At 36.7% G+C, this 20,756-nt stretch overlaps 1 protein-coding gene across 7 annotated transcripts; it reads left to right on the top strand.

Moving 5' to 3' along the window:
• Positions 1-6,226: 6,226 nt before the first annotated feature.
• On the top strand, positions 6,227-14,102 carry LOC114287791 (potassium channel KAT3). 7 transcript variants are annotated; one of them, XM_082902004.1, is made up of 9 exons: positions 6,227-6,367; positions 8,697-8,936; positions 9,605-9,703; positions 9,778-9,810; positions 10,512-10,697; positions 11,048-11,125; positions 12,402-12,527; positions 12,637-12,784; positions 13,849-14,098. In XM_082902004.1, exons 2-7 carry the CDS (start codon positions 8,766-8,768, stop codon positions 12,468-12,470), a joined length of 636 nt encoding a protein of 211 aa, XP_082758130.1. In that variant the 5' UTR covers positions 6,227-6,367; positions 8,697-8,765; the 3' UTR covers positions 12,471-12,527; positions 12,637-12,784; positions 13,849-14,098. The 7 variants fall into 7 exon arrangements, with proteins under 7 accessions (XP_082758130.1, XP_082758134.1, XP_082758135.1 ...); XM_082902008.1 differs by lacking the exon at positions 6,227-6,367 and having other exon boundaries at positions 7,738-8,936; positions 10,908-11,125; positions 12,307-12,527; positions 13,849-14,102; XM_082902007.1 differs by lacking the exon at positions 6,227-6,367 and having other exon boundaries at positions 7,739-8,936; positions 10,908-11,125; positions 12,337-12,527; positions 13,849-14,102.
• The last annotated feature ends 6,654 nt before the right edge of the window (positions 14,103-20,756 follow it).

Here is a 20,756-nt window from a genome sequence, read left to right as displayed (position 1 = left end):
CCTTCTCAGTTGTGTTCTATCTATAAATATATATTTCTACATATAAATCTCTACATCTATATATCCAAATTAGTGTTTTTTATCATCTGGGTCTTGCTTATTTTGATTAAATAACTCTCTCTTGATTTAATAATTTGTGTGATTTTGTGTTTGAAGCAAAAAAATTCCATCATGGCTTCCTCAAGTAGAACATCTTCAAGGTCATCTCTTTTTCAAAACCTAAGTTTTGAGGAAGATCTTCGGACTTTGATGGAACAAAGGATATTTTCATCTTTTCATGCTCAAATAAAAGGGTAATATAGTTATTTTGTATAGACAAGTAACGTCGTTTGTGTAAAATTGACGGATTGAAAAAATCTTGATATTGTTAATTAAAGTAGGGGATATTTCTATAATTATTGAAATTACATGAGAGATCTCTGTATTTGTTCGAAATCTTAGGGGAGGTAAGTGCAATTTACCCTAAATGATATTATAGATTATGTAATATTAAATAGTATTTTATATTTGAAAATATAAGAAATGTAATATTTAACTCATATTTGGTTGTAGTTGGTTTAATTTTTATTTAGTGTTTTACAACTTTAGATTTTATTTTATTTTTTCCTTTTAAACTGGGTGATGTTTTTTCTTATTATAAGTTGGATTTTCTTAAATTATAAAGCACTATGACCATTTTTTTATTGTTGAGGTTTTGTAATGATTTTTCGTATCTTACTCTATCTATATATGTAAAATTAGTAAATAATTTTAGTGATTATATATAAGTAAAATTTGTATGCATAAATTGGCAAATAAAAAAAAAAAACTTATAAATATTAAGACATTTTACCGAAATGAAAAAAAAAGGACCATATATAAAATGTCCCATTTCAAGAAAGGCACTCAGTTCATAAATTCAAATTTAAATTTTATTTGGCCAAAGATCTAGGTGTTAAAATATTTTGTCTAAAAGGACAAACTCAAGTAAAATGATCAATATATATATATATATATATATCATATGGTCCCAAGCCCTGACAGTTTCACTCACTCCTACCTCTCTCTCTCTCTCTCTCCTCATTGTTCGTCGTCGCCCATCGGTAGTGGCTCCAATGATAATTCCATGTAGCGAGGATCACCACTATTGTCTCGCCAGAGAGCTTCCACACCTTCGTTGAGCTCTTGTCACGACCAACTAGTTGAAATCTCACAGTACCTTGCCGTTTCATCCTCCAGTCTATGGTGGCGATCGGCATTTCACCCTTGTCGTAGTGCTACCAAAACACACCGATCCATCGCCATCACTTCCTCCACTTCTTCTTGGTGCGTAGATCTGGTCACTGCTACGACCACTATCGATTATTAAATTAAATTCAACCATCTAATATGAATATAACCAATTTAATTTATGATAGCACATTTTGAATCTGAGACAATGGAGGAAAGACATTGTGATTTCAAACTGTAACGCCCTGCTATTTCATATATGAATCCATCGCAGCCAATATAACAACACACCTTAAAGCCATCCTTTTCACTGAACTAATAATTAAAATTTACAACTTCTCTATTTACATGTCCTTAAAACTTTGTATCCAACTCCAAGTTCTACAAACATGATGACAATTACAATAGAAGAACCCCTGTAGACACCCCATTTTTGACCGTCCTCAAGACTTGGACGTCATCGTTTGAACACTCGATGATCATCCATGTTCGTGTTCGTCTTGAGTTCTCGGAGGTTTCGGTCGTGCGCCTTGCCTCAAGACCTCTCGACTTGTTTGTTTTGTGCTTGGCTAGACCAAGGAGTTGTGGTTTTTGCACCTGAGGGTAGGAAGTGACTTGTTGGCCACCCCCCTTAACCCACCGGCCATGGCCTGAGGCCACTGACCTTGCTTTCTTTCCACCGGCCAAGTGTACTGGCCGATCGGCACTTTATTTAGTCAGCCAGCCATGGTGTTGGTTGATCGGCCATTTTTTTTGCTGGCTGAACCCTGTTTATCTACTTTATGCAGATATTTTGTGCCAGCTGGCACAGACCATATCCTCCATACACGTGTATGGAGGATTTTGAACCTTTGTTTTAGCTTCTTGAGGAAGCTTGAACCTTTTGAACCCTTGCTCTAGCTTCACCAAGAAGCTTGAACCTTTTGCTCTAGCTTCTCCAAGAAGTTTGAACCTTTGCTCTAGTTTCTCCTAGAAGCTTGAACCTTTTGCTCTAGCTTCTCCAAGAAGCTTGAACCCTCTTGTTTCTCTATAAGAGAGGGCCTCCCTCTTCTTTAGAGAGGTTCCAAAAATTTGTTTAAGGCTCCAAGATATATCTCTCTTTAGATCTCTATATTTTGGGTTCAAAAGGGTCTTGTTCTTGGCCTATTACACCACACCTCATAGCCACACACCTCCACCATTCATCTAAGGTTCTTGGAGGTCATTTTTAGAGGTTAAAGAGTTGGTTCTTGGTCCAAGAACCTGCTGGTTTTACAGTTGTGCATCAAGGGTGAGAACTACCCTCTTTATTCTCCATTTTTGCACACACTTTTAGCTTATCTTGCATGCTGTTTTGAGCATAACTTATAACTGATAAAAGTTCTATTTTTGCATGATTTTGATTAAGATCACTTTTGTGTTTGGGATTGTTTACCCCTCTTAGGCCTCGTGTGGCCTCATTTTTGTGCCTTTTTTTGTGAGCTTCGAGACCACCTTGTGGGGGTGGTGTTTTGAGGTCCTAATAAGGAGAGGGTCATCCCCTTTCCTTGTTGTCTTCAATACTTGTCATATTTGCCTCATATGTGAGCACCTTTGTTAAGTTCATGTTGGCCATGTCTTAGCTAGTATTTGTGGTTATTTTTCTGTTATATGCCACTGTTTTTGCCTATCTTGGTCATTCCATGCATGGTTTATACACTTGTAGTGTAAATTTTGCAAACTAGTCTTGTATGTCTCATGTTTGAGCATGTGTTTCTAGCTTATTTTTGGGCCATCTCAGTAGATTTTTGGTGTATTTTTAACATGCCTTAGATCTGTTTTTTCTTGGTTTGGTTAGCCCTTGCCTGCCTCATACACTTGTAGTGTAAATCACACACACTAGCTTTGTATGCTCCTTGAAGTAGCATCTCATTTTAGCCTATGTTGTGTCCATTTCAGTATGTTCTTGGGCTTATTTTATCATGTCATACCTTTGTTTAGGTTTGGTTTGGTTAGCCCTTGCATGCTCCATATACTTGCCATGCAATCCCATGAAATAGCCTAACATGCGTCATGTTGTGACATGTCTTTTTACACTACAACAAAAGTAACCTATGGTGACGAAAAGTAGTGAAGAAAATAAATTTCGTCACTAAATAAGAAAAATTCGTGACGAATTACAAAAGTTTGTCACATATAATAGAAAAATAAAAATAATAGGTGACGAAATTTATTTTCGTCAACAAATACTTCTTTTTAGGTGAGGAAAAAATAAGTTTCGTCACCGAAAGTTTTCCGCTAATTTTTTTTTGTGGCGCCAAAATTTTAAGACTTTTGGTGAGGAAAAAAATTTGTCACCAATTATAAAATTATTGGTGAGGGTATTGGTGAGGAATATATTTTCGTCACCAATAATTTTACATATATATATTTTTTGAGAAGCTTGATTTTAAATATTTTAAGACAATTTGGTGAGAAATATATTTTTATCACTGATAATTTTTAATATTTTGAGGCTTTTCAGTGAGTAAATTATTTTGTCACTAATTTTGGAAGGAAAATTTTGACATATTGGGCGGTAATGAAAAAAATAGACTACTAACTCCCCCCTCCCCTTTTTATTGTTTATCAATTTTATTTTCTCCTTTTTTCTCTCTCTCTTACTCTCAAAACAAAACACAAGTTAATTAGTTCTTTAAGTAACCTATGGTAACGAAAGTAGTGAAGAAAATAAATTTCGTCACTAAATAAGAATAATCCGCGACGAATTATAAAATTTTGTTATATATAATAAAAAAGTAAAAATAATAGGTGACGAAATTTATTTTCGTCAATAAATACTTCTTTTTAGGTGAGGAAAAATTAAATTTCGTCACCAAAGGTTTTTCCTCTAATCTTTTTAGTGAGAAATATATTTTTGTCACCAATAATTTTAAATATTTTTTTTTGAAAAAATTGATTTTAAATATTTTGAAACTATTTGATGAAGAATATATTTTTGTCGTCAATTATTTAACATTTTAAAATTTTTGGGGAGAAAATTATTTTATCACCAATTTTGGAGGGAGAACTTTGTGATATTGGCGGTGATGAAAAAAAAAAAAAAAAAATCCTACTAGTTCCCCCTTCTTTTTTTTTTGGTGCTTCAGTTTTCCTCTCATCCCTCTCTTGCAAAACATACGTTCTCTGTCTTCAGCCCCCTTCTTCTCCTTTAGCGCTGCCACCAACGTCATTCGTTCTCCTCCTTCAGTGCCGCCACCGATGTCACCCGCGTTCTCCTCCGAGCAATAGTCAGTGCCGTCGGCGTTGCTTATTCGATTATTTCTCTATTTTTCTCTTTTCAGGTATAGATCCTCTCTCTCTCTCCCTCTCCCTCACTCGATTTCTCTATTTTTCAATCTTTATTTTTCCTAATTTTCAAAACTAATTTCATTGTTTTTCCTAATTTTGAAAACTACTAAGACACATAGTGTCCCATATATTATTTTTTCAGACTAGCTATGAAAAAATGAGTACTTGAATATAGACTTGTTAAGTTAATAACTCGTTCATGTTATTTGCTTTATATGCAATTAATAGAAAATATTAAATGTAACAGATTTACTAAAAAAATAAAGATTAAGGGCACATATAAATTCTAGATAAATGTATTTTATGTACCTTAATTAGGGATTGTCAATATGTTTAAATGTATTTTATGTACCTCCATTAGGGATTGCCAATAATTATTGAAGCCATGAATATGATTTTTCGCTCTTTTCATTGCTTATCTGAATTCTTATCTGATTTAGATACACTGACTCTTGCCTCTCTGGTTCTAGTGGGTTATAATGATAAAGTAACATAGAGGAAAGAGAGGGACAAGAAATAGGGTTCCAAAATTCGTTGGAAGGGGAAAGGGGCTCTTCAAACCTTGTTCTGATTGACTGCTAATTAACCGAATAGCTGTGGTGATCGAAGGCGAACACGGCGGTCCTGATATTCTTCATCAAAGCTTTACTGCAATGTCCCAAAACAGAGAGAGGATCACAGCCGAACGATGCACTCAAAATAGAGGGAGGATCAAAATCAATTGTTGTGAGAGGTGAATGGTGCACTCATATCTTTCGCGGCGAGACTAGTTCGACGGTAAGGCACTCATCTCATCTCTCTTCTCTTCCTTTCGCTGTGAGAGGCTGTTGTTGCTGTTGTTATATATATATACTTGAACACTTGACAACAGGCATGAACTCGTACTTAGCGATGCTCAAATCTGGGGCAGCTTCAAAGCTGATAGAACCCCCATTTTTTTCCTGTTTTGATTGAATTCTTCAAAAGTTGGAAACTTGAATTTGAAAGACAACTCGGGTGTCTGTTTTTGGTCAAACCCATCCGAAAATTCATTTGTCTTCTTGTTTGGATTCGACCCCTGTATATCCACGGTTGTAACTCTATTTTTGGCTCAATAGGAATCGAATCTTTGAGACTGTTTTCTGCAGAAGAAACCTTCGATTGGTTTGAGTTGTCCTCTGATGACCTGTCATTTCTTTTGAATCTGCAACAAACAAAATAATCAGAAACAACATAAGATTTTAAAACAAGTAAGATTTTTTTAATTACCATAAAAATAGAAAAAGAAAATTGAAGACAAGAGTTTTGAAATACCTGATAAGTTATCTCTTGAAGAAATCAAAAAGAGGAAAAAAGTAGGTGGAGACAGAGAAGCAGAAAATGCCGACAAAGAGAACAAATTTTTGGTATAAGAACTGGGTATCAGAACCCATATCCACTGAATCGAAATGGGTATACACCACACAATTAAGCATTCACTCACCTATCAAGTTAGTGTCTTATTACTGATGTACTTCAGTTGTTTGTGTGTATATCTGTGCTGATTCAATCTTATACTTGTCTCAGATGCCCTTTCACATGTTATTTGATATTCATTGATGATTTTTGAGTCGGTCCGAATTTTAAAAGTAGTTTTCTTTTGGGCTTTAACTATGACATTGTTTACCTTTGATCTATAGAATGTCCTTGTGTTATGCCAAGCATTTTTCATCTAATAGAATTCCTTTTCTTATGCCAAACAGAAGGAACATGATGACTAAATTGCTGATAGCTTCTGGTGGACAATAGAGATAACTGAATAGAAATGTGAGGCTGTTGCTGCTGCTGTTCTAAAGGAGGGGGACTAAACAGTTCACCACCATTCTATCATGTCAGTAATATCTCCCTTACACAGGATTATTTTAATTTTTTGGTATCAACTGATCCTAACCTTTATAGCTTTAGCAGAATTTTGTGCCTAGCATAATCTTGGTTTACGTGGCATAGTTGTTTTGCATATAGGGTGAAACATCATTTTGCTATCTAGAATTTCTTCTATTTTTGGATTCAGCTACTTAATGAGACAATAGGGAACTCAAATTTCTTACTTTACTGTCATTTGCCAGTGGTTACTTGTATTGAAGTTAATTATGTGATGCTTTTTTCTCTTTTTAATCAGTAATGGTATAGTTCAGACTTAATTTTATTAGGTTTTGGTGCAGAAACTGCAATTTTGTTTCCTTATGCAAGCTCTTGTCAGCTAGAAGATATGAGGGATCTTTAGTTGCTTTTGAACTTGGGAATTCGAGGCTTTTTCCAAGTCTAGAGTGAACTAGATTTGCTATAAACTATTTGCACTACAACAAAATTGACTTTTTACGGCACCACATCAACGACATACAATGCATGCAAGCCGTAATTTCTCACTTTTACGACTTGATTTTTTTGCATGTCGTAAATAATAGAGTAACCATGACGTGTCTATTGCGTAGGCCGTTAATGGTAAAAATGATAATTTTTTCACGGGTTGCATTGCGTGCCGTAATTGATAAAACTTTCTACGACGTACATATAGCATGCCGTTAATACATCAGTTATATACGGCACACGTCTGCCAGTCATTAAAAATAAGTCACTTTTTACGACTTACTATGTGGGTCGTGAATGGTATCCCAAAATACTTCAGGCACCAAAACCCAATTTTTTTGGCACCACTTATGAAAAAAAAAAATATTTAATTTATTTTTTTATTATCAAATAGACTGATACAATTCAAAAAAAAGAAAAGAAAAAAAACACAGTTTCTAAGAAGAGAGGGAGACGTAGGTGAAGGGGAAGGGTTTCTTCAAACACTTCTTCAATCAATTGAATGGGTGGAGATCCATTGACGCCTGCTTCGCCTTACTAGAAGAAAGGTCCATGGACGCAGTCTGCTTCAACTACTTCGACTTGAACTTGGCTTCAATTTGTAATGTGCTTCAACTCTCTCTTCTCTTTCTTCTTCCTGAAACCCTTGTTTAGCCTCTCTCTCTCTCTCTCTCTCTCTCTCTCTCTCTCTCTCTCTCTCTCTCTCGGTATATATATATATTTATATCCCCCTCCTCCCTTCTCTTCTCTGTTTTTCTGTTTGTTTTTATGCACTGTGGAATCTGTCCCTTTCTATGCTTGAATTGATGGATAGATGAAATGAATCTGCTGTTTGTTTTTATATTGGGTGCTTGAGTTGTAAGAACTAAATTAATGTTGTAAGGGCTTTGAGCATTTGAATGAATATTTTATGCCTATGTGAGCAGTGTACTTTGCATCTACCTTTATATCTTAAGTGGCTAGCTTACTAGTTCTAGCAAAGGTTTTCTTGTCATAATGTCATTGCCGCACCATTATTTATTTATTCTTTTAATAATTTGCGGCAAAGGGCTGGTTTGGTTTCCCCTAATGTGTGAGTATGCCAACATAGGTTCTTTGATAATAATAATAAGGTTTACTTACCGTTGTACTAAAAATTAATGTTATGGTAAAAGATTGGCTCTATTAGATTTTGGAAAAAAGTGACTTTCTTGTATGGGGTTCAGAGATTGACTGTTATTCCCGGAAGGTTTTTAATTTTTTACAGAAAAGAAAATAGTGTTTGACATGAATTGATGCTCTCTTTACCTTCTCTCACAATGATGGCTCTGTTATCTTATGGAGAGCTTGTTTCTACTGGACAGGATTTTTAGTGTCATGTTCATTGCCATCTCTATGAAATGGCCAGAATTTAGGTTTTGAATATAATCAATTCATGTTTTGATTGGTGCCTATTAATTAGTTTGTTGGTTCTAGGTAACAAAAGAGCAACAATTTAAGCAGAGCTTGTGGTCTTAGTGATAGTAGATTGTTTCTAGTTGTGTTTTATTCTATAATGGGGTTTGAGTCTTTTGAATTTTTATTTTCACTCTCATTATGTGTTGTTCATGGAAATACAATTCTAAAACCCTTGCCATGGTAATTCCTCTAAAACCCTTTGCCATGGTAATTTTAGTCCGAACCTTTGCCATGGTAATTCCTCTAAAACCCTTTTTATGAACACATTTGACTTTTGGAGTCACGGTTCTCTCTCTCTCTCTCTCTCTAGTGTGGGGAGGGAATCAAAATGACCAGACCCTTAACTTTTCAGAAGTGTGCCTCCCTAATCTACTAGACTACACTATTATGAGTATTAGCTAATAATGGCTTTATAGAGGAACACCATCAATCAGATTTTGCGATATGCAAGCAAGAATCGACTTCCGGAAAGTTTGAAAGAGCAAATGCTGGCAAATATGCAACTGAAATTTAGGACAGCAGAATTACAGCAGGAGGAAGTGCTTGAAGACCTACCTAAGGCAATTAGATCAAGTATTGCTCAGCATCTTTTTCATGGAACTGTGGAAAATGCCTATCTCTTCAAAGGAGTTTCTAAAGACCTTATCGTCCAACTGGTACAATATCTTTTCCCTCTCCTTCACATTATAGATCATGTTGCAATATTATAGTAATTACTCTAGTTTAATAGCAACAAAACAATAACAACAATAAGAATATTATTAACTGAGCACATTGACACTTCAAAATGTGAAGTACCTATTTCACACTCAACATGACATAATAATAGACAAACTATTAGTTATGTGTTCCTTGAAGCCAAGAGAATGTTTGCTAAGAATATATATATATATATATATGTATATATTGTTGGTAATATATGAATATTCCAAAGTAAGGTGAAGTACCCATGTCAAATACATACATGTTTAGAAAGGGGAAAAAAAAAGGGTAAACAATTCCTAGCTCTAGCATTTCATTTCACTAAATTGTTCTTCTGTTCCATGGATACTACTAATACGAGGCTAGAGGCATCCATGTCAAACATAATATGATACAATAACATTTTAGTGTAAACGTTTAAGAAGAATTCAGATACTTAAAACATCATGTCTCCATGTCCTACATAGGGAAAAAGAAGTGTCTGATAGACAGTCCATACACACATCCAGGATGCATAATGAGTCCATATAGCAGGAGCCAAAATCAATGTGGAAATTTTAAATTCAGAGTTACCAGATTGTCATCTAATTAAGCAGCATCTTGTGGCATCTTCTCCTCTCAGGTGTCCGAAATGAAAGCAAAATATTTTCCACCAAAGGTTGATATCAACTTACAAAATGAGATACCTACGGATTTCTACATTCTAGTATCTGGAGCAGTGGTATGGTTACTTCTCCTTTCACATGTTATTCTATGTACACTACCAGAAGCAAAATCTGACCATCTGAAATGCAGGATGTCGTGATATACAAAAATGGCACGGAGCAGGTATGGTTTTACTTTTTTTTCAATGAAATGGAGCTGATATGTTCAGTGCGTGAGTATTGCAAAGACAAAAAAAAATAATGAAAGATGCATGATTGACCATGTCTAAGAAATTAGTAATGAACTTCTGCATTGACTGACAAATCAAGGTCCTTGTTTTTACAAAGATCCACAATTTTTTTATGGAAAAACACCTATTGCAGGGGGGAAAAAAATGTAGAACAGTAAAACTAGAAAATGATGGTGATTGTAATGGGACACAATATGTCATGCACAGGAAACTACTAATCAACCCACATTGAGTCTCACATACACAATTACTTGCACAGAAAAACATATTACTTCAAAAGAAAATAAAATGGAGAGCCAAAACCAATCTGTAACTGTGGTTTCATTTCACAGCTACGTTGTATATAGTTTTGATTTGTCATAGGAAAGCAGTAACCTTTCTAGTTGCTATGTAACATGCAAGGCAAAGAATGACCAACACCAATCTAAAAATTGTAATATGTAGAAATTTCACTAGAAAAAAATCCATTCAACGAAGGAAATCACAAGATGATCTTATATGAGACCAAACTGATGAAAGTTTCCTATCTGTTGAAATAAATCCTAGTTATTCCATTTTTTCTACATTTGAATCATTGAACTAACAGAACAAAGAGTTGTATTTGATGTTAACTTAGTTCAAATGGGATTTCCAGTTCTTGTCAAAATTAGGGGTTGCAGACATGGCAGGAGAAATAGGGGTACTTTTCAATATCCCACAACCTTTTACGGTGAGAACTAAGAGACTTTCTCAGGTCATCCAGATTAGTCATCATCAATTCAAGCAAATGGTGCAGCCACATAATCTAGATGGAAAGATAATAATCTCCAACTTTATACAGGTCTGGAATTTTTTTATATTATTGAGAATTGAGGTTTTAAAAATGTTATATTTCCTCATGTTTCTAGATATTATCAGTGATACATTTGACAAGTACATAGCACAAGAAGTTAGTGATTAAACTACCAACTTCTCCCAGGAAACTGTACACACAGTGCCCAAAAAATTGAAACACAATTTTTTTTTCTAAGCATTGGAAAACTATTTTTAGGTCATCACGTGGCGAGGTTTGAATTTGATGGGCCATCCACCAGTGTTTCCACTATCAGAGTTCCCCACTCAACCCTTAAATTAGCTTCACATGCACATAAACTTTTATGCTGACTGACTCTACCTGCATTCCTTGCTTAGTATTTGAAGGGATTAAAGAACGAGTTGCTCGAAGAGATGCCATTTGTAAAAGATTTGTTGGATGAGTTCAATACAGAGGTAATTCTTTGCCCTGGACATAGACTTGCATAAAACATATATCAATAATAAATCAGAATCTGAGTTTACCTGTGCCTATAAAGAAAGATACCTGAAATTTTACACATTTGACAATTTACTTTAGATGTGTGCGGTACAGGAAAGTTGTTAAGCAAGGAATTAGTACATTCATTTTTTATCAAGTTGCATGCTTGGAGTTCAGGATACAATCCAACACAATCAAAAAGACAGAAATAACAATAGAATTGGGTGTGCAATAGAACTAGTAGTGTGTATATTAGTCTAAAAGAGGAGTTGCTATTGATGCTATGTTTTTAATACTACATAAATGTCACCTAAAATCGAATACTATCATATCAGTTTAACTTGATAAGATATTCCTATCCAAGAATTAAGCCAATTCAACATGGCAGAAGGAGCGCTTATGGACTATTTGATGAATGATCATGTTATCAAGTATTATCAATATTTCTATTTCCATGCTTGCATTGACTTTAAATACATACTATTTACTAATCATCAATTGATTTTAGTGGATTTGAATTTAGTTAATGGATTTTACTAGTTTTTAGATTTTATTGTTGATTTGAATTTAGTTACTCTATTACATCGAATATTCATTTGAACCTACTCTGAATTGGAAAATTAATTGCTTTGTATGTATATTGTTCTTCTTGTTTGGGAAATCAACTAGTTCCTATTGCCATCATTCAGTCTTCAATTATTGCTACATTTGGTGAATTTTGTTGTCTTGTGAGTTCAACATATAGCATCTGTGGATTGGTATTAGTTTCGATTGAATGAAAAGTTTTGATTCCTAGATTTGTTTCAAATTTACTGTTTCATTGATTATCAGCAAGTTTGAATTTGTTGAGGCATGAACTGGTAAATTTGAAATTGGAAGATATAATGTCCTAGTGTTGAAATAAAATAAGACAAATGTGAGAAAAATACCAGTTTATAGATTTTGGAGTCATTTGGTACGTATTATATGTGATTGAGTGGAAATTTGTGATAATATGTTGGATTAATTTCTGTATGTGTTGGCTCTCTTTTTATATTTGGCTGCTTCAATCTCTCTATTAATGTGTTTGCTTGCTCGGAAATTGAAGGAAAAAATGGAAAAATGTGATTTTGAATAACTTGGATCCACACATCATTACCCTTTTGATTGCTATTAGGGCTTCAACTCCATATTTGGTGTTCTGCAGAAGTTTGAGAATAGTTGCTGACTTGGACACTCATCATATTTTTGTTCGCGCTAATCCATCTGTAGATCCCTGCGCTTATAATGCTCCAAATACTGTTAAGTTACTGTAATACCAAGAGGATGTTGAGGTTGTAGAGTATAGAAAGCGTGATATTATTGTGCAGAAACATCATGGTCATTCTGAGAGACTTGGTATGTGTTATTCATTGATATATAATAATAGAATCATTTTGCTATAAACCATGTAGCATCTATGTAATTATTTCCAAACCTTCACAATTATAGCTTTATATTCTTGCAGGCAAACATGCCCAATCAACTAACTATCAAGGATGTTTTTCTATAAAGATGATAGACAGTTAATGTAATGATCCCATAACTGAAATGGGTGAACAATTGGTCCATCGAATGAGGATGAGAAGCAAGCATTTTATTGCCCTTCACCTAACGTAATCTCTCTCTCTCTCTCTCTCTCTCTCTCTCTCTCATTCCCTCTTTGTTTAGGTTCTGGTTGCTGTTTGATTCTTATGGGCTACTAATTGTTGATATGGGTTCATTAATATGTTTTCTTTTCTTTATGCCCTCCTACTGTTGTTATTCTTAATGCGTACAAAATAATATTATGTTCCCTGTATCTCTAATAGAGGCATTTTAGTTATTACTGCATAGTTCAACTTGATTTCTCACTTATTGAAATGCAGCAGATTTGGAATGAGGTTGCTCATTTAATCAACTTAGATAGATTTCATCAAATTAAAATCTGTATGTCAAAGCTATAGGCAACAAATTTTAATCTTATGTATTGATTTTTATGCAGAGAGGCTTGAGTATGATCAAAGACCACGAATTACTTATTAAACTGTGAAAAGATAATGTGTATCATGGATGTGGATCAAAGTCAAATATTGGAATTTTATATTCAAATAATCATTATATTGATGATGTAGGAATGTCAGATCTGGACTTTTTTAGTTCATACTTGGGCTTTGGTATAGTGTTCCTAGGAATTTAAACTTTCGGCTCTAGAACAATGAGAGGGAAATGCCTTGGAAATCATACTTGAGGACATTCAACATTAAATTTATTCAAGATATATGTTACACAATGCCAATTATGTTAGAATCTAGCTTGAACACTAGGAAACTTGGTGACCAAAGAAACCTGAAAGCTATGTGTTTTGACCTTTTGCCTCGTTGAAGTTAAAAATAAAATAGGAAAATATTTAGATTTTAATAAAAATGCTGATTAGTTTGTGTGAAACAGGTTCTTTGATTTTTTCTGGTTCTTGTTGACATTAGTGCTAGTGATACAGGATATTCATGTACTCTTTTGGCATCTTCTGGCATCTTCTGTTATCCGTGTTACTTATCATCAAAGATAATTTCAACTCTTTGCAGTTTTGGATTGTTATATATATTTCTACTAAATTGGCTTATACAATAAAATTATTTATATATGAGTTTAGATGTAATTGACAATATATTAATGTTTTCCTTATTTATTTTCTTTACAGATTGGTTTTGATGACATTTGGAAGCATACTTGCAAATCAAGATTAAGTGCTGAATTTATTTATTTTTATATGAACTGATACTTAGTTCGAGTTGCAAATCAAGATCGTGTTGATTTTTTTTGTGGACTCCACGTTAGTTCATTTTGGAATTTGTTATGATGTTTTTTTTGTTTTACTTAATGGATTATTATTAAATTTGTTTAATGGATATATTTTGATTTATAATATAAATTATTTAGTGAATTTTTTTTATGGAGTGGTGTATAATAATTAGTGGATTTCTTAGTACAATTAAAAAGTTATTAGGATATGAGCAGGAATATTTGTGAAATAATAATTTAAATTGAAATATAAAATATGAAACAAGTTTAGTGACGAATTTGTTTCGTCATTTGTACTTGTTATTATGACAAAGTGATTATTCGTCGCTAATAAATATTTTTTGTGATAAAATTTATTACAGTTTATATATGAAAGTTTTCATTGATTTTATTGTTTGGTGATTAAAAATTTCGTCACGTGTGTATATATTTGCGACGAAATATATTTCGTCACCCATGCATGACTTTTGGAGACAAAAAATTTCGTCACCTTTACATCTTACTGTGACGAAATTATTTCCTCATCAATGATCAACATATGTGACAAATTTATTCGTCAACTAAAGTTATAAATATGATACTGAATAATTATTTGATGACGAAAATGAGAATTTTTGGCGACAAAATATTGTTTTATTGGTGACAAAAAATTTCGTCACTGAAGTAATTTCATTGGTGACGAAATTATTTTTCGTCACGGTGGTTTTTAGTGACAAACATTCAATGACGAAACTGGTGACGAAAATATTTCCTCACAAATATCTATAGTGACGAAATTAGCTCTTTGGAGACAAAAAAATTTCGTCATTCAAGACCCAACTTCTTGTAGTGTTAGCATGCTTTTGGCTTGACTTCAAGAAGATTTTATCCATGTTTTGGTATGCTTGAGGTTTGATTTTGGTTGTCTTGGTCACCCATGACTTGTTTTGCATAGCTTTGGTTCAATCTTGCTTGTAAGCTTTGTGTATTGAGTCATTTAGTATGCATTACTTGGCCTATTTCAATGATTTGGCATCATTTGTAGTGTAATTTCAGTTCATGTTTCATGGTCATGCACATGCATTTATCAATCTTTAAATGCGTTTGAGAGTTGTGCTTGTATGCCTCATTTATGGACCATTGCATGAACTTCATCTTTGTGCGTTCCGAGCCACCATCCCAACACATTTTGCCATTGATTTTGGCCTGCATCAGGTCTGTTTGGGGTTGGTTTCGTCATTTGAGTATCGCTTTGCATGTCTATAGTGTATTGCATTTCACTAGCTTCAGTGTTTGAGTCTTTAACAATGCATTACATGAGTGTTTGCATGCTTCGGAGTCATTTTGGGGCCATTTAGTATGCCATTTCAGAGCTGGAATGTATGCCATTGTATGCCATGTTTCATCCTTGCATTGCTCTTGGAGAGTTGCATTTTGTGCCTTAGGCTTGGAGCCCTTGCCTTGTACATGTTTGCATAAATCTTGGGCCTTGTTCTCATCTCATTTGGCCACTGATTTTGGCATGCTTGAGAGCTACCCATGTTAGTGTAAGTCCATCTCACCATGTTGTTGCATGCTTGTTTCATTTTGCATGTTGTTGCATGCTATACATGTGTACATGTTTAGGTTGTATGCCTATTGCATATTGCATGTTAACATGCTCATGTTGCATTAGATTTGTTGCACACTTGAGTTATTTGCATGCTTGCCTAGGTTGCATTGCATTGTGTGTGCATCTCTTGCCTCTTGATCAATCATGATAGAGGTTGGGGCCCTTTATGTGTTTTGTGCATTTTATTCCATATTGAGTTACACACTTGGCTTCTTTGGCCATCATGCATTGAAATGCGTGATTGATGATCCGAGGGTCGAAAACCATACTCCTTTGAGTCTTAAACATGATAAGGAGGGTGGTTGTGCAAACATTGCCTTGAAAATGCATTGACATGCTCTGTTTGCCTTCTGTTGCAACAAAACAGGATTCTGCAGGAAGAGATGGCCGGTCAGCCATCTTCAGTGCCGGCCGGCTATGCATTGTTGGCCGAGAGCCTCACACATGGTCGATGACCAGTTTCCCATGGCCGGTGGCCTTGCCTTTTGGCCGGTGACCTTCCACAGTGCTCAGAAGGTGGTTCAGAAACATCCTGGAGACTTGTGCAGTTTTCAGAAGTGCAGAGCAGTATAAACAGAGGCAGCATGAGTGTGGCGATGGATTTCCGAGCAAAACCGAACATGCATGCATTCATCCCTCTTCCCGAGGCCTCTTTACTGCTTTCTTAGCTTAATTAATTCATTTAATTAGTTAAGTGTTATGTAATAATTAATTAGCTTGTTAGTTAGTTAATTTGTATTATTCTTTCGGTCCTTCCGAGAGAGGGCAAATTGTGTAATACGCGTGCGTGTGTGTGATGCATGTCTTCCAACCTCACGTCTTTCTCCCTTTTATTTAACCGCTTACAATGGTTAGTTTTAGGGCACACTTCAATTAGCATACTTATGATAGTATGTTTGCACACATTCATTCGTATTGTATGCACTGGGCTCGGCGCATCATGCTAACTGCATTGTATTTCAATTCCAATTTGAATACATGTATCAAGTTGCATTTCACATGACATCTTAGAATAGCCAAGTTTATTTCTAGTTGCATTTTGCATGTGTTGCATTAGCCATCTTAACATGAACTAGGATCATGCATTTAATTACTAACTAGTTTCTGTTTTGGCTTGGAGTACTAGGTAAGCATTTACGCTTTAGCATCCTTGCATGTGTGTGAGTGTTGCCATGACAGCATGGTTACCATGAGGCTATTTGCTTATGTGATGTAATTGCCTGAATGCCTGTAGGTGAAGGTTGGATTGCTTGAATTGGGACAATTCATTGAAATCCGTATTTTAGCCTACTTGCGAGTAGCAAAACTCAAACCATTTTTCCGAACAAACGGATATGCAATGCTTTGTTCCAAATTAAGCGATCTAGTCTATACTTGTTTTGCTGTGCGCATCACATAGTAATTCTAGCTAATTAATCGGAATAAGAACACATGTGTTTTCAAAAATAAGATATCATGTTTAGTAGTGGCCGATCTTTGATTGGGCGAGCGGGGGTGCTCATAGCTGACCTTCCCCAATCGTATCCAAGTTCTTGAGCCGAGACAACTTTGGTGATGATGGACACGTGGCCTTAGGCACTAGTCAGGGTTTCCTAAATTCCCCCCAAAAAAAATATTTAGGCAGCGACTCTGTATCTGGTAAAGCAGTCCATGTTTGGCACTTCTTTCTAAAAATCTGTTTTCAAAATGATTTGCTGAATTTGGACTCTTTGATGATTCATCGGTCTTGTATTGCACTCTGCGAGATTAGATACAGGACCGTGACATTGAGTCCTGAACTGTAGTGAGCCCCAATGAACAAAACGGGATTCCCTCCCGGGACGTTCGGGGACGTCTACAGTTTCTGGCGACTCTGTTGGGGACTTAGAGAACTTGACTTGAACTCATGATATCTTGGTTGATTATACTTATGTGTTTCTTTGCATTACATTTACATCGGTGTGCCTAGGACACCGTGTTTGCCATCTGCTATTCTTGAACGGTTTGTCGGAGGCTTGCTTTGAGAAGTGTGCCATAAGACTGACCGGTTACGGGCTTTGCCACGATGGGAACACAAACCCCAGTTTTTTACCGAGGCACCCTTTTTGACCATTCGACCTAGTGCATATTCGGAATCCATAGTGACCATTCCAAGCTAGGACAGGTTGCTTACCCGATTGTAGGTTGTTTGAAACTGCTGTGTGCGTAGTGAAACCCTAGCTCCTGACAAAATAGGACAGGGAAACCCTACCCCACCATAGGGGTGTTTTGGCTCTCATTTGCCTGCTATGTGCTGTTAGAGTACGTCTCTACAGGAATGCATGTATCAGTTTGCAAGTCGGGGTATTAGGCTTGCGGGCATCAGTATGTGAAGAATCAGTTTTACCTGAGGGTATCAGTTTACTGGCAGGGTTTTGGGCAGAATTCAATAGAAAGCACATTTGTTCAGCTATGCGTATACCTGTTCTGGTGAAATCAAGCTGAGATGCTGTCTATTTTCTCGTTTGCTAGGTAGTCTTGGAACCGTAGCTTCAGAAGGCTCCAATATCCCCTGAGGTTCAACGGACTTGTACTGATAGACTTTGTCAGGTCAGAGATTCAGTTCAAGGGAAATTAGTGTTCCTTTGCCAGAGGCAAGGTAAAAGGGCTAGTCAGGCACAGATCACCAGTTCAGCAGTTACCAGATCAGTGGCCCTTATCCACCGCACCAGTGAACAGTCAGGCTGAGGTCTTAGTTTCTACTGTAGGGATAGATATACCGGTTGTCCAGATAAACCAGCACTCTATGGTAGGAATGGACGAAATGATGCGTCAACTTCAAGAAAGTATGAAAATCATGCAACAGGACGCTGTCCGCCAAGCGAAATTTGCCAAACAGCAGACTGCGATCATGGCCCAGCAGTCAGAGCTAATCACCAGGCTACAACAGTAAAATAGAGCCTCTGCTTTGCATCAAGCTCCTCCCCCACCAAGGGTTTCGATACCCGGAGAAACACTAAATGTCCAGGAAGGTACGGACATTCCAACGGGGCCGGCTCCGCCCCCAATCTTACCCCAACTATCCAAAACACCTACCAACCTACCGGATTCTCCCTCCGAATTCAAGGTGGACCCAACGGCATTAAAAGTGAGCAAGCTTGAAAAGCTATTCAAGAAATCTCAGGATCTGAAGTCCATCCTGGACATCGAGGATGGTATACCGACGCAGTCGTGACGCTGCCGAACAGATTTAAGATGCCATATATTGACCGCTTTGATGGGTCCGAGGATCCCATGGTGCTCTTATGGCTTTTTTCAGACATATTAAGGCCAATGGGCCTCACTAGACTACAGAAGCTTTCTTTATTCGGCCGGACCTTGTTGGGTGTGACGGCCATCTGGTACGCAAAACTGGAAGGCGATGTTAAGAGGAATTGGGATGAGATGGCCGAGGCTTTTGTCGCTCAGTACTCCTATAATACACAGATCGAGATCACAACCCGTGATCTCGAGACGACTAGGTAGGAGCCTAAGGAGAGTTTTTCTGACTTCGTAACCCGGTGGAGGGCCAAGGCCTCAATGATGACCACTAGGCCCACTGACAAAGATAAGATTCGGATGATTATACGCAATCTCCAGCCCAAACTCATGCAAAAGATGATCGTTCTCCCCTTCCCCACCTTTTCAGATTTGCATGAGATGGGGGTACAGATTGAGGACGCTGTGAAGCAGGGCCTCATTGACCACGAGAAGGAACAGCCCCGGGGGGCGTATTCCCGCAGTTCGAATGCAACCACCAGTGGTGATGCAGCTGCAAGATCTTTTGAAGTAGGTATGGTCACCATCGCCACATCAAGAACAGCTACCCCATTCACCGGTGCGTCCGGAAGTAGCTCACAGAAAACCAAATATCCACCTCGAGTTAAGTGGGTTTTTACCCCACTTTATATGCCTTTGTCAAAGGCTCTAGAGGTCTTACTCCGGAAAGGATATTTGAAACCGTTAGAACAACAACCTCTACCCGATCCTATATCTCCAAAGCATGACTAGACTAAATATTGTGCCTACCATCAACAAACCGGTCATGACACCGACAGTTGCTTTCGTCTTCGCCATGATGTACAAGATCTGTTTGATAACAAGGTCATCGCCGCACCAGCTCAACAAAGTCTATCGCCACTGGATCAGTGAACTTGGGGGATAGTACGAATATGTGATCAGGGGATGAACCACCTGCGGGCGGCACTCAGTTTACTCCAGATGTGGCGTATGGCACGCACTGTTTTGAGCATTTGTGAATGCTGGTTTTTGTACTTTCTGACTCGGGTATTGAGTCAGTTTTGTTATGTCGTTTAAAGTCTGTCCGGTTGTATAGAGTCAGTTTTTTCATACTGAGTCAGTTAGGTCTGTCTTGTTGTATCGAGTCAGTCTTGTTTTGTTAGAGTCGGGTGATTTCGGGGGTGTTCCCTCGGACATCACTTGCTTGTTCTGTGCTTGTCTTTTCGTTTTTTTTAGTCTATTTCTGCCTTGGAGCCAGTTGTGCTAACAGATTTTGAATGAAACAGCAGTGATTTTCATGCTCTTGTGTTTGCTTCTGCCTTGTACCAATTGTGCCAGAAGTTCTGAATAAGATGGCAGTATTTGACCAGAACTGCGTCTTTTCTGTGCTTTGAAATCATTACATTGACCTGAGTTTTTCAAAAATTTTTGAACATTATGATGAAAACAAAGATGAAGGAATTCCTCAGGATTTGCAAAAAAATTTGATCAATTGAGAGAAAGAGAGGCATCCTAAGCCCTTAATGATTGAGATCATGTTTGTTAATGTGAGTACTGAGAAGGATCCTGACTTGATCTAGATTGGTTCTACATTGTCTTCGGCACAAGCGACTAGTCGCTTTCTAAAAAGATTTCAAAAAAAAAATGTTTTGCGCCGTCCTGCGAAGACTTGTGTGGAATCGCTCTTGAGATTGTGCAGCTTAGGATCGCTCTCAGCCTCGAGACTCAACCCCTTTACTTTCAAACCTTGAACTTGGATTCAGAATGTTCAACGGTCAATTACAATATGAGGCCTGTGTGGCCAGATTTGAAGCACCCTTCGAACTAGGGGCACAAAATGTCAGATGTGCTCGAAGAGTCAAAGAGGAGTCTTTTCTGCAAACCAGGGAAGACTGGCAAGAATGCCAAATCCTAGAAGGGAGGAAAGAAGAAAGTTTTGTTGAAAAACAACCAAATTCCTATCCATAACAACCACTCTC

This window comes from Camellia sinensis, chromosome 13 (genome assembly GCF_055761805.1).
Source record: "Camellia sinensis isolate YWXY chromosome 13, ASM5576180v1, whole genome shotgun sequence".
In the NCBI taxonomy this organism is placed as follows: Eukaryota; Viridiplantae; Streptophyta; class Magnoliopsida; order Ericales; family Theaceae; genus Camellia; species Camellia sinensis.
This window is presented reverse-complemented; position numbering and strand designations above follow the sequence as displayed.

Coding starts and splice junctions, on each gene's coding strand:
- LOC114287791 (XM_082902004.1), top strand. CDS start 8,766: ATGCTGGCAAATATGCAACTGAAATTTAGGACAGCAGAATTACAGCAG. Junction 10,698..11,047: donor TAATCTCCAACTTTATACAG/GTCTGGAATTTT, acceptor TTCCTTGCTTAG/TATTTGAAGGGATTAAAGAA. Junction 11,126..12,401: donor TGGATGAGTTCAATACAGAG/GTAATTCTTTGC, acceptor ATCCATCTGTAG/ATCCCTGCGCTTATAATGCT.